Raw genomic sequence first — 13,476 nt, 5'->3', positions numbered from 1 at the left:
GGCGGTTTGGTGGGGGGGGGGGGGGGGGGGGGGGGGGGGGAGCGAGTGGCCTCGGGCTCAGAGGGCGTGGGCTTCTAGCTGTCCATCTTGTCGGCCCTGGGTGGCACGCAGATGCACCATCGCCCTGCCCTGCCGGTCCAGCAGGCACGTGCGGTCGGCCACCCCGCGGACAGCGACACCGGAGTGGCCGGGATGCCCAAGGCCAGCTGGAGCTCTGCCCGTTGTCATAGGGAAAGTTGGTGTTCAGCAGACTTCCCGAGCAGCCTTCTTACTTTCTTTCTTTCTTTAAAGTTCCACCGCAGCTTTAGTTAAGATGACCCGTAGAGTGAGGGGGGGCGCGCTCAGTGATTGTCAGTGTCGGGGAGATTCCGAAAATGCAGAGGGACCAGGGGAGGAAAAGGAACTGCAACTGTGGCCAGAGGCAGCCACTGCTTTTCCCTGCGATTCCGTCGCAGCTTCTCCCGCGCACAGAAGAGTCTTGTGGGCGGTAGGACTCACACGGGTGTGAGGACGAGGCGGCTGTCCCGTGGCAGGGGGATAGGCTGCTCTGGCTCGGGCAGGGCAGGCCCAGCTCTCAGCGGAACCGCTTGTGTTTGGGCGCAGCTGGCCGGGAGGCCGAGGATATCGTGAATTGGCTGAAGAAGCGCACAGGCCCGGCCGCCACCACGCTGCCTGACACGGTGGCCGCAGAGGCCTTGCTGGAGTCCAGCGAGGTGACCGTCATCGGTTTCTTCAAGGTAGATGCTTGGGGGCTTCCTCTCAGAGCCTTCTTCCCCCTAGTGTGGGAGGACAGTTCCCCGTGGGCCAGGCCCGATGGGGGCCCGCGGTGCCAGGGACTGTGGCCACCTCTACAGCTTCTCCTCTGTAGGACGTGGAGTCGGACTTTGCCAAGCAGTTCCTGCTGGCAGCGGAGGCTGTCGACGACATACCTTTTGGGATCACATCCAACAGTGACGTGTTCTCCAGATACCAGCTGGCCGGGGACGGGGTCGTGCTCTTCAAGAAGGTGAGTGGCCCTCCCTCGGCCCCACCCCGCGTGCTGAGATACCGTGGGGGGGGCTGCTTTCCTTATCGCCCCGGGGCTGGCGGACCTTGGCCGGGCGGTGCTGCCCTGCCCCAGCCCCCGACTCACCGAGGGCCAGTTGTGCAACGTTGTGTAACGTCCGGCCAGAGGAGCCACTTGGATGCGGCCTTCAGACTTTGCGCCGTGGGGTTGCTGTGGCCCACGTGGCGCTGCCGGGCCGTGTCTAACGAGAGCACGGCCGCTCTGCAGGGTTGGCTCTTCTAAAAGAGACCGGGAAGAACAGCAGAGGTCGCGCCGTGACGGGTTCCAAGCACAGGATCATAATTACGCAGACAGTGCCGTGCGACCGGCACTCCTGCTTCCGTGATGTCCTGCTCGCTGGAAACAGAGACTCTGAGCGTTGGCTCTTGGGCGGGTGTTCCCACCGCCGGCCCAGCCCGGCCTCCGTGGTGTGGCTGGCACCGGTCCTGGGCCACGTGCCCTTCAGTTGCCTGCGCCGTTGCTGGGACGAGGCCTGGCTCCCATGTGCAGCATGACCATGGGGTCACAGGGTCTTTCGATTTTCGTTTTAGCCACCACACAGCCAGGTGGGCCGGCTGAATCCCCGTGAGGTCCGAGTACACTTTCCTGCCTTGGCCCATGGTGTGTCCATGCGGTTGCGATGGCGCAGGTGGTGGAGAGGGAGAACACGCCTGGAGAGGGGGGACGGGGCAGGAGGCATGTCCTCGGGGCTGGAGATCGGGTCTCTGAGTCCTGGTTTGTCTCTGTGGGAAGCAGACAGGTTCAGAGCTCCAACAGAGCAGGACAGTGTGTGGTGCCAGGCTCCAGGTGGGGGCCACCGTGTGTGCACCCCCTCGCATGTGGGGCCGCTGGGCCAAGTGACCAAAGACAGGCCACGGTCAGTTCTCCGTGGCAACTGCTGCGTCCGGCACTACGCCAGGCGCTGGCAGGGGGGCCTAGGGGTCTCCCAGGTGGACGACCAGGGACATGGTGGCTTGGGGTGGCTTTCTTCTGCTGTCCTTGCCGTTTCGCTGTTTCTGTGGTCCGTCCTGCCCAGGAGACCTCCAGGCGCTGCCTTCGCTCTCAAAGGGAGCGGCTTTGCTAGATTAGCCACTAGTCCTCGCACGGGTGCCAGGGAGATCCCAGTTACACGTGTGACGAGGGGAGCTCCTGGGAGCCCCTGGGGCATTGGAGGGGTGGGCCTCGGGGTGGCGGGAGTCCTGGATTCTGAGGTTGAGGCTGACGGAGGAAGGAGTTTCTCTGATGCCACCGAGGCCAGTACGCTCTCCTGCATCCACACAGTGCTCCCGCGCCACCCTGAACGTCCAGAGCCCCAGTTGTCTTTTTCTTAAGATTTTATTTATTCGTTTGAGAGAGGAAAAGAAGGGAAGGAGAGGCAAAGGGAGAGGGAGAAGCAGTTCCCACGCTGAGCAGGGAGCCTGATGCAGGACTCGATCCCAGGACCCCGGGACCATGACCTGAGCTGGAGGCAGACACCCACCCATCTGAGCACCCCAGGCGTCCCCAGAGCACCAGTTTTCATGCAGGACCTGCGGGTGCTCACATGTCCGTGAGGGTCTGCGGAGGCTTCACGTGCAGGAGCTCAGTGGGTGAACCGACCGCCATGTGCTTCCTGTGGTCCTTGCTCACAGGGCATAGCCGGCCCCCTTGGGTCTGATGCCAGTTGGGGGCAGCCTTGAGCAGAAGCCCAATAGAGCCCAGGGACTTGGTGCTGCGAGGGTCAGCGGGAGTCACAGCTGCTGTCCCGTGGGCCACGCCACAGACGAGAGGAGGGAGGCTCAGGTCCAGCTCCTGAGCTCCTACCGGGCAGCTGCCCGTCTCCTTCGGGCTGATCAGCCCGGTTCCTCAAAGTGCGCTGGGTCTTCCTCTCTGCCCAGGGCTGTTGGGGGGTTGGGGGCACGCTGAGCCATGTGCCTTCCCAGCAGGACAGGGCAGGTGGGCTCCCAGGAGTGGCCAGCAGCCGCTCACTGGAAGGATGGGGACTTGGGTCATGGGTCACTGCCTGTTGGACCTTTGGTTGGAGAGGTGCTTACGCTGTGTCTTTGTCACGGGGTTTGCTTTTTCTTTTTTATTCTTTGAAGCTGGAGGCCTAGGAGTAGCTGTGGGGCTAGGCTTTTCCTCCACTGCCTACAGCGACGAGCCTTTTGGGGACGTTCGTCGCTGGGGCCCGAAGCAGCTGGCCTCTGCTGCTGTCCCTAGCTAGGTGAGAGCTGATTGTTTTTCACTAACGTAGACAGTGAGCATCGTGGGATCGGTACCATTACTGAAAAGATCATGTCTCAAGACAGGCGTGTGGGGCAACTCTGCTCTTCAGGCCTCGTGTGAAATCGGGCAGACCGCTCCCAGCGTGGGGCGGAGACGGTTCTGGGGAAGTGGCGGGCGCCGTGGCCCGTGTGCCGCTTGGGGGGGCTCAGCAGCTTGCTGGGGGCGCAGGCTTGGTGGGGCCCAGCCTCCTGGCTCCTCGCCACCTTTCCCTCTTCTCCATCCCAGGTTTGGGGGAGAGCAAGCAGGCTTCAGTTTCGCCCGGGAGAGGGGCTCCCAGTGCCCAACCCTTGGTCCGGTCAACCTGAGCAGCCCCGTCATGGTCAGGATGGAGCTCCGGCTCGAGCGGAATGTTGGCGGGCGCGGGGAGTGGCCGCCTGCTCTTGCAGAAGTTCCTCTGGGGAAGGAAAGGATGGTAGTTTCTGTCCCTGGGTCTGATCTGTCAGTTCAGGGGGAAGGACGGAAGGCTCACCTGGGCAGGCTCAGTAGCCGTCAGCCCGTCTGTGCACCCCGTCCAGAGCCGCAGCTGCCGCTAGGCTCCCGTTGGGCCTCTCTGGGGAACAGCTCGGCCTTCCGCCTTCGGGCCCCGGGACTCCTCAAACTCTTCATGTTATTGGGGATCCCAGAGAACTGGAGTGGCCGCATGTTATACTTACTGGTTTTTATTGGGTAAGAAATTAGAACTGAGAATTTTTTTTTTCCTAAAGATTTTATTTATTTGAGAAAGAGGCAGAGGGAGAAGCAGGCTCCCCGCTGAGCAGGGGGCCCAAGCGGGACTGGACCCTGAGACCATGACCCGAGCCGAAGGCAGATGCTTCACCGACTGAGCCACCCAGGGGTGCCCGGCTGGCATAGTCGGAAGAGCGGGTGACTCTTGACCTCAGGGTTGAGAGTTCCAGGCCCAGGTGGGGCGAGGAGGCGACTTAAACCTCGTCCATCTAAAACAACAAGCTACTTGTAGTGACCTGTGAAAGTCGGTTTTTCCACGCTGACTGCGGCTGGGCGGTGAGAGTGTTGGGTTCCGGCAGTCACCGGCGTCTGCCTGGTGGAGGCAGCCCTGGCTGACCTCTGTCTGTCTGGACGTCCCTCATCTCCGCTTCTGTCCAAGGGCACAGCAGGCCCAGGAGAGGGTGTGTTCAGAGGCCGAGCAGGAAACTGCAGCCGCCGTGAAAGGCCCCGCGCCCTCCCCTTGGTGTTGCCGTTGCCTGGGGCTGGAGAGAGGCTGCCCTACGCAGCTCGCCCCGGGCTTTGTTTCGTGCACAGAGGCATGTGGCTTCTGCTCCCTGTTGCTCTTGAAGCCGGACTGGAAGGGGGCTGCCCGTCGGGGGTGCGCGGGAGGCTCTGGGAGCACCAGGGTCCTCCCAGCCCTCTCTGCATCCACAGTTCGACGAAGGCCGCAACAACTTTGAGGGGGACGTCACCAAAGAGAAGCTGCTGGACTTCATCAAGCACAACCAGCTGCCGCTGGTCATCGAGTTCACGGAGCAGGTGTGGCTCTCCTGTGGGTCCTGCGCCCTGAGGATGGGGTGGCGTGGGAGGGTCACGAGGTCCCAGCCCCAGGGACCCCTCGATACGCAGTGTTGCCTCGGTGGCATCGCAGCCGCCGAGGGAATCTCGTTAGCGGCTCAGTTCGTGGCCCAGACCCAGTGCCCTCTGCTTACAACACAGACGGCCCCAAAGATCTTCGGAGGCGAAATCAAGACCCACATCCTGCTGTTCCTGCCCAAGAGCGTGCCCGACTACGACAGCAAGCTGAGCAGCTTCAAGACGGCCGCCCAGCGCTTCAAGGGGAAGGTGAGCCCTGGCGCGCCTGCCGCGGGCGGAGGACGGGAGCCCCTGCGGCCCCACCTGACCGCGCCGCTTCCGCCCAGATCCTGTTCATCTTCATCGACAGCGACCACGCCGACAACCAGCGCATCCTCGAGTTCTTCGGCCTCAAGAAGGAGGAGTGCCCCGCCGTGCGCCTCATCACCCTGGAGGAGGAGATGACCAAGTACAAGCCGGAGTCCGACGAGCTGACGGCGGCGAAGATCGAGGAGTTCTGCCATCGCTTCCTGGAGGGCAAGATCAAGGTGGGGCAGCCGCGTCCTGGCCTGTGCCGGCCTCTGGGCCCTCGGGGCTCCCCTGCTTAGGGAGCGCGGAGCAGCCAGCCCTCCAGACAGGATCCTCTCCTGCGACTCTGAGGGCCGGTGTGGGGTCTCCGGGCGTCCATGACCCTGTCCCCCTGTCCTCCAGCCCCACCTCATGAGCCAGGAGCTGCCCGAAGACTGGGACAAGCAGCCTGTCAAGGTGCTGGTTGGGAAGAACTTTGAAGAAGTTGCCTTCGACGAGAAAAAGAACGTCTTTGTGGAATTCTGTAAGTGAAGTCCCTCCAATGCCCCTTGGGCCTGTCTGCCCCGCGAGGACGTGCGCGCAGGGGGCAGGCAGCGGGCGGCTCTGGGCCCAGTGCCTCGGCACGGCTCTCTTTCAGATGCCCCGTGGTGTGGCCACTGCAAACAGCTGGCTCCCATTTGGGATAAGCTGGGAGAGACGTACAAGGACCACGAAAACATCGTCATCGCCAAGATGGACTCCACGGCCAACGAGGTGGAGGCCGTGAAAGTGCACAGCTTCCCCACGCTGAAGTTCTTCCCCGCCAGCGCGGACAGGACGGTGCGCGGCCGGCCTGGGCCGGGGGGGCGGGGGGCGGGGGACTGCCCAGCTCCCTGACCCCACACCCCCCCCACAGGTCATTGATTACAACGGGGAGCGGACGCTAGACGGTTTTAAGAAGTTCTTGGAGAGTGGTGGCCAGGACGGGGCTGGGGACGATGACGTGAGTGGGGGTCGGTGGGAGCCGCTGGAGGGGCATGCGTGTGTCCCCAGGCCAGGCAGAGCCACTCTCCCTGCAGAGCGCTCCAGGCGGTGGCCTTCAGGGAGTCTCGGAGTGCATGTATTTGCTCGGGGCACCTTAGACTCCTCCCATAAGGCCCGCCCCCTGCCAGCCGGGACTCGGGCTCCTCCCCAGCTGGATGGCTGAGGTGTCCTGCCCAACAGCAGCTTTGGCCTTGGGCGGCTGAGGCAAAGCAGAGGGTCGTCTGCTGGGTGGAGGGTGGGGGCAGAAGGGGCAGCAGGCTTGCCAAGGGAGCACACCCTGAAGCTGGCGTAGGGCTGTCACTGGCCCCACAGACCCTGGAGGCTGGGGTCCTGGGCTCCCCTCCCCGTCTTTCTTGTTGGCAGAAGGCCCCCTCGCGTCCCCTTATAGAGACCAGAGTTGTTCGCTTCTGTCTGTGTGGCCAGCTGGGCTGCAGGGCCTGGGTGCTGGGCCCGGGCTGTGCCACCAACCTGTGCCACCGGCCTGTCCCAGTGGGTTTCTTCATGTCCTCCCTCCTCCACCCCAGGATCTGGAAGATCTGGAAGAAGCGGAAGAGCCTGACCTGGAGGAGGAGGACGATCAGAGAGCCGTGCGAGATGAGCTGTGAGGTGCAGCGTGCAGACCTGGCGCCCCAGACACCACCCCCCCCCCCCCCCCCCACGGGCAGCGCCGCCCAGTGGCGCGGCCTCCGGAAGCCCGAGGACCCTCACGGGAAGGAGGGGACACCGACCGGAAATGCAGGGAATTTTTCTGAAGCAACACTTTATCCTAACACGTGTAAATTTAGACCCGTCTCTTACTTGTGCTTTTCAGTTTTTGGAAAGGAATTTCTCTCTGGGCCAGCTCACCGTGGCGGGCTGTTGTTTTTTTTAATTGTGATGTACTTTTTTGTACATGTTCTGTCCAAAGTGCTTGTTAAAATGTCTCTGAATCTCATGCAGGTGAAGTCTCCTTCCTGTTAGGGTTTATACTATCACTTTAAGAAATTCCATTTGTGGGATTTTGAGACATTTTTGGACATCAGGGTGTCCCACTGTGGCCGGGCCTACCTGGAGACTCCTGTCCCCTGTGTGGGAGGGGCCGGCCGGGGCCGGCCGGGTCCCTCTCCCCTCCTGCTGGTACCGCGTGACGGAGCGTGGGTCTCGTGTTGTTGGCTTAGGTGGAGACTCTAGGTCTCCGTCACAGGGGCCTTGTACGACTGGAGGGGGTGGTGGATGCTGGCTGAGCCCAGGGCAGCCCCGGTGCTCTGTGACTTCCAGCACCGCCTGAGGCCTGCGGCAGGCACAACCAGAACCCTCCATTTCCAGGCTGGGCAATGGCCAAGGGTGCTTGAGCTGAACCACGTGCGGGCTGTTCTTCAGCCGTTTCTAACAATATTGGAATTGAATACATTGGCCAAATAAAGTTGAAATTTTACTACCTCTCGTCTCTGCTTCACAAGCTCTCCATGCGGCGGGGAGTGGGCCGGGGTTAGGCCTCTCCCCATTGGGGCAGCTTTCTCGGAGCGTGGGGCATCCACGGAAGCCACAGGCGTGTCCCAGGTGGTCATTCGCCAAGCACACACGGCCACAGGTGCTGCATTTGGATGGGGGTGGGAGTCTGGTGCTGTCCTGGGGCATCCGGCTGCCTTGGGACACAAGGCACTTGTGTAGCCCGCCCGGCCAGCGCCAAGGCTTCCTGCCGCTGGGGGTCTGACGAGGAACCAGCGGTGTGCGCTTGGGCACGGGAGACCCGGTGGCATTGCTCTGCTCACCACTGAGCCACACTGGTCAGGGTCGCGTGTTCAAACAGCAGATCACCCAGTTTTAAAATGTGATTTGACCAGTAGAACCTCAGCTCGCTTGGAGTTCATGCTGAGAGAACTGGTTTTCCTGGATGGCGGGCCCAGCTGCGGTGCGGGGCCGACAGTGTGTGGGAGCCCGATGGTGACTCCTTGGGACCCCAGGGAAGTGTGCGGGTGCCTGTGGGTCCCTCTTGAGAGCAGGAGAGGGGTTCCACAACAGCTGGCAGGACTCTGATGGTCGCCCAGCCGTCCGCACCCGGGGCTTTGCATCTGTTGGTCTCTGAGCATGTCTACAGCAGCAGGTGGGACGGAAAGGCTGCCTGCCGATGTTCTGGGAGGGAACGCACACGAACATTCGGTCCACCTTGGGTCAAGGACAGCATGGATCGTAGTTCCCAAGAAGCCCAGCAGCACACAGGCGTTCAGTCCCTGGCCCCCAGCTCCGATGCCCGCGTGCCGGTGGGGGCTGCGCCGGTGGTGCAGACGCGCCCATAAGGTGGGCTGCCGTCGGCTCCTCTCGGTGTTCTCTGCTCACTCCATGTGCCTGCCCGTGTCCTCCCTGCCGCTGGCAGCCCGGCCTCCAGGCCGGCACAGACCCCAGCCCAGGGGAGGAGAGCAGTACCCAGCCAGCGTGCTGGGAGGACCCAGCGTTAGCACCCTAGGCAGTACCAGTCAGGCCCTCAGCCACTCCTCCCCTTGGCGGCCCTGGTCCTCGGGTGGCCGGTGCCGGCGCCAGCTTCTAGCTCTTCCACTCCAGAGTTTATGTGTGTCGCGCCTTGGTCCTAGGAGGGCGGTAGCCCTGCCCGCAAAATGTGAGCTGCTCCCCCAGGGGGACGCATGGCCTCCAGTGGAGGAAGCCAGCACAGAGCGAGGCCATCGAGAGTCAGAGCTGCGCACTGGGGGAGGCTGTGCTCCCGGCCCCAGCGGCAGGGGTGGGTGACCCTACGACCCATCTGCCAAGCCGTGTCCTGCGCACGGAGAGCCGCGGCGTCATGTGCTCCCGGGAGGGGAGTGAGTCACCCATACCTTTCCCCTTTCGCAGAGGCAGCTGATGGGCACATTCCAGGGCCCAGGGTTGGCCGGGAGGCTGCGCAGTAGAGTCCAAGACCTGGCAGGGCCGCCGGGTTAGCGGGGTGCTCAGCTCTGGCTTAGCAGCCTGGGACATCCCAAATCTCTGTCTCCCCTCCCCGCTTCTCTTCTGCTCTTTGCAGGTGCTTAGAGGCTACCAGCCCCTTGAGGTCCTCCAGCCACAAAGCCTGCCGGCAGGAGGGCACCCGGCAATAGCCCTGCACCTGTTCTCCTAACAGGCCCTCAGGCTCCGCTTTTCCTTGGACTTTCAGAGTAAGCTTCTTGGATTAATTAAATATCTTAGTTGGGGGCGCCTGGGTGGCTCAGTGGGTTGGGCCGCTGCCTTTGGCTCAGGTCATGATCTCGGAGTGCTGGGATCGAGCCCCGCATCGGGCTCTCTGCTCTCTCGGGGAGCCTGCTTCCTCCTCTCCCTCTGCCTGCCTCTCTGCCTGCTTGTGATCTCTCTGTCAAATAAATAAATAAAATCTTTAAAAAAAATAAATAAAATAAATGTCTTAGTCGGCTGTAAGGCTCTAGAAGGCAGAAGCCTACATCCTACAAACCAGGTCACTTCACAAGTGCCCGCGGGCGTCAGGGGCCAAGCTGGATCGGTCCGGTTCGGCTCCTCCATGGCTGTGGGAGAGGGAGGTTCTGCAAACAGCCTCTGGTCAGACGCTCAGCCCTGGCTTCTGACCAAAGGTTTCCAAAAGGGGATGCCTCAGGTCACACCCGTGGTTTAGAGGACAGTCCCGTGTCTTCGCTAGAATAAAAAGCACATTAAATACCTTTCGGGGGGTCTGTTGTGCCTGGCAGGAGGGGCTTTGGGCACCTGTCCCTTCTCTGATCCAGATGGAAACACCAAAGCCGCAAACTGCCGAGCTCTCAGCCCACCTCAGTCAGACGGACCAGGGGCTGCATCCCTGCGGTTGCCAACAGGCTGGCGCGGACCGGCCTGTCTCTAGCCCGAAGCTGGGTCACTGTCGGGAAGGGCTGCGCCCTTGGCAGCTGTATCCGGGGTTCTGGGAGGACAAACACAACTTTCCACGGCACCAGAATAGGCAATCTTCACATCAAAGGAAAGTTCTTTCTCCTGGAAACCAGCCAGAAGTATACTGACCAGGTAGTTACGATCAGCTGGCACGAGCCTCTGAGCCTGCAGTGCAGGGCCACTGGGCACCCGCCCTGTATCGGGCCCGGCAGCAGCAGGCGGGGCTCTGGAAAGGGCTGGGGAAACCTGTCGGGGCGGGCAGTCTGTCCGAGGCACTGCCCTGCTTCTCCACAGCATTTGGCCCAAGGCTTTGCACCTAGAGGGTGTTAAACACATTTGTTGGTTTGGTTGGATCCAAACCAGCCTGGTGACACAAGGCTGCTGGTAAGCAGGCTGCCTGCTCCACCCCTGTGCCCAGCGCCCGTCCATCTGGGCTCTGTCCTCATTCAGGATTTGGGTGACCACCCAGGGGGATCGCGCCCACGTTACAGGCTGCACCGCATCCCTCCGATCTTCCAGTGTGGCAGTGCTAACCCCAGAACCCCAGACTGTGATCTTATTTGGAAATACAGGGGTCACAGATGTGATCAGTCAAGATAAGGTCATGCTGGAATAGGAAGACCCTGATCCAATGACTGGGATTCTTACAAAAAGGGGAAATCTGGACACGCACAGGAAGGGAAGAGACGACGTGGGCAGAGATGCGGTGATACATCTACGAGCCGGAAGAATACCAAGGACCACCACCAAAAGCCAGGAGAGGGGCCTGGAACAGATTCTCCTTCTGAAGGAACCAACCCTGCAACACCTTGATCTTGGGCTTCTGGCCTTTAGAACCACAAGAAAATCAGGTTTAAGTCCCCAATCTGACACTTGGTGACAGCAGCCCTAATAAATGCAGCCAGCCAGCCTCACGTGCTGCGGGGGCTGACCCTGAGCCCCCAGACCTGCTCCTGGGAGTGTGCTCATGTCTACTGCTTCTCTCCAGTGAAGCCGGGCCACCTCCACACACTGGTGGCCACAGTAGGACCGCTCGTGTTGGCCCAGCTGGATGGGCATCTCCTTAGCATTCCGCTGGTTCCACTCCCACAGGTGTCTAGGCCAAGCAGAGCCCACACCCCACGGGGTATAATGGCCCCTCCTGGGGGAGCAGATGGCACGCTCTCTCAAGTGGGAGCACGGGTGTCCTTGGCACCGAGGCGGGAGCCTGGAAGCAGGGAAGTGTGGAGGGTGGGGACATGAGGATGGAGGGAAACAGGGCAGCACGGGCTGGGCAGCCGGGAACCAAGGTGTTTATTTGGATTCTGACCTGGGAAGTTTCTGAGGAGGAGGGCAGCATGGTGCAAGCCTGAGGGGAGGTGACAAGTGATAGGGAGGGATACAGGTAGGGCTGGACCTGCTCTGGCATGGTCAGGGCCCTGTGCCTCCTCCTTGGCTGGGGGGCAGCCCCCTTGTTCTCCGGGAGGTGGACGCAGCCACCCTCACCAGACACTATGGCCTCTTCTCTGCGCCTCCATGCCTTTGGCAGGTACCTGGGCCCTCTCCATGACCTTGGTAGCCGCCCGCCTTCCCCATGGGTCCTGTCCTTCTAGTGCCTTCTCCTGCCCTCTGTAAGGCACCTTCTGGGCCCAGCTGTGGGGCAGACGGCAGTGGCCAGGAAGGATCTGACCCCTTTGGCCGGGGCACAGCGACAGGTGGGCTGAAAGATGAACCACTGAACATGATCCCGCGCGCAGCGCCGGCGCTGCTCCGTTTCAGCCCCTCCCGGCCGGAGCATGACTGCGCAGCTTTATATAGCGCCACGGTCCTATATAAGACGGAGGCGCCGGGCGGCCCAGGAGCGCAGCGGCGGCAGCGGCGGAGGAGACTGCATGCGCGGTGTGATCCCGGCCGGACACGTCCCTTCCCCGAGCAGCAGGGTCCCCACACGGCGGGCCCGCCACAGCACCCAGGATGCCCAGCAGGACCAGCCGCTATGCCCGGTACAGCCCCCGGCAGCGGCGCAGGCGGCTGCTGGCCGACCGCAGCGTGCGCTTCCCTAACGACGTCCTGTTCTTGGACCACATCCGCCAAGGGGACCTGGAGCAGGTGGGGCGCTTCATCCGGGCTCGGAAGGTCGCCCTGGACACCATCCACCCCTCAGGTGAGTGCCTGTGTGGCCTTGCACGCGGTCTGTGCGGTATCGGGGAAGGCTCCGCCCTGACCCCTGCTGCCTGGCCGTGCCCTGTGCAGGCCTGGCCGCCCTGCACGAGGCTGTGCTCTCCGGGAACCTGGAGTGTGTGAAGCTGCTGGTCAAGTACGGGGCTGACATCCACCAGCGGGACGAGACCGGCTGGACGCCTCTGCACATCGCGTGCAGCGACGGATACCCGGACATAGCCAGGTGAGGGGTCTGGCGGCGGGCTCCGTCCCCACCGCTCTGGCATCAAGGAGCCTCCCGGATGTGGTCTGGGTGGCCCAGGTCCAGCTGAGAACCCCACGAGCTCCTGGAACCTCCTTTCTGCTGTCTTCCCGGCGGGCTGGACAGTTGTTTCCGCAGGGTCAGATTCCCTCCTCTGCGCCCCTCCTGCAGAAACCCTACAAGGGTGTGTGTCAGCGGCAGCCCGCGGCCCGGGGTGGGGTCAGAGCGCCCTCGGCCACCTCCCCACTGCCGCCCTGGCTCCTCAGGTACCTCATCTCGCTGGGGGCAGACAGAGACGCTGCCAACGACGACGGAGACCTGCCGTCGGACCTCATCGACCCGGACTTCAAGGACCTGGTGGAGCTCTTCAAGGGGACCACGATGGACTGAGCACCTCCCGCCCCGCCCCCAGGGCTCGGGCCCTGCCTGGAGAAGTCGGGCGCCCACCCCCCAAGTGCTCGGAACTGCCCGCCGGTGGGACCCCGGTACCTGGGCACCCCCCTTTCTGGCCTGGCTTTTTCTGCAGGTGAATTTTTTATTGGGATTCTTTTTACTTTTTCAATAAACGTCATTCGCTAGCCCCTGGTGGTAGCCTGGTTACTGGGAACGGGCCCCAGCTCCCGCGCTCCCGGCGGTCAGCGGGCCCTGCCGTCCACACCGGCTTGTGGGTCAGGGCGTCGGCGCCAACGCAGGCGGCCAGAGTCTCGGGGCTCCGGGCTCCGAGCTGTCTGACCGCGCGCCAGCCCCGGGCCCCCCGGACGCCGCCGCCCCAGCCGCTCGGCTGCGCTCCCCGCGGCTCCGCAGCCCCAGACAACGCCGCCCCCTGCCTCACACCCCGCAGCCCCCGCGCGACCTAACCCGCCGCACCGCGGCCGGGGAATACCCGGCGCGCCCGCACAGCAACTCCCCAGCCTCGGGCCCCGCCCCCGCCTGCTGCGCGCGCCGGCCGTCACGTGGCCCTCACGCTCCCTGCGCCTGCGCAGGTGGTGACGTCACTTCCGGTCGGGCCCCTGCTGGCGGCGGCGGCGGCGGCGGCGGCGGCGGCGGCGGCGGCGGCGGCGGCGGCGGCGGCGGC

The 13,476-nt window shown here is 63.1% G+C and overlaps 2 protein-coding genes across 2 annotated transcripts in view; both read left to right on the top strand.

The window, feature by feature from the left end:
* LOC111160335 (prolyl 4-hydroxylase subunit beta) overlaps positions 1-7,582 on the top strand; it is a 9,522-nt gene extending 1,940 nt beyond the window's left edge. Inside the window, exons 3-11 of the mRNA XM_022523373.1 lie at positions 604-737; positions 869-1,006; positions 4,691-4,795; positions 4,976-5,101; positions 5,179-5,379; positions 5,543-5,663; positions 5,778-5,959; positions 6,036-6,122; positions 6,688-7,582. Of these exons, the coding sequence (XP_022379081.1) occupies positions 604-737; positions 869-1,006; positions 4,691-4,795; positions 4,976-5,101; positions 5,179-5,379; positions 5,543-5,663; positions 5,778-5,959; positions 6,036-6,122; positions 6,688-6,768 (1,175 nt within the window). The 3' untranslated portion in view covers positions 6,769-7,582. The remainder of the gene's footprint in view (positions 1-603; positions 738-868; positions 1,007-4,690; positions 4,796-4,975; positions 5,102-5,178; positions 5,380-5,542; positions 5,664-5,777; positions 5,960-6,035; positions 6,123-6,687) is intronic.
* Positions 7,583-11,859: 4,277 nt separating this feature from the next.
* On the top strand, positions 11,860-12,804 carry LOC111160424 (protein phosphatase 1 regulatory subunit 27). The gene is made up of 3 exons (XM_022523536.1): positions 11,860-12,143; positions 12,233-12,383; positions 12,668-12,804. The coding sequence occupies exons 1-3, from the start codon at positions 11,954-11,956 to the stop codon at positions 12,789-12,791; spliced, it is 465 nt and encodes a 154-aa protein (XP_022379244.1). The 5' UTR covers positions 11,860-11,953; the 3' UTR covers positions 12,792-12,804.
* The last annotated feature ends 672 nt before the right edge of the window (positions 12,805-13,476 follow it).

This window comes from Enhydra lutris, unplaced genomic scaffold (assembly GCF_002288905.1).
Source record: "Enhydra lutris kenyoni isolate GAN:26980312 unplaced genomic scaffold, ASM228890v2 scaffoldscaffold75, whole genome shotgun sequence".
In the NCBI taxonomy this organism is placed as follows: domain Eukaryota; kingdom Metazoa; phylum Chordata; class Mammalia; order Carnivora; family Mustelidae; genus Enhydra; species Enhydra lutris.
The sequence above is the reverse complement of the archived record's forward strand: the minus strand, read 5'-3'. Positions and strand labels throughout refer to the sequence as shown.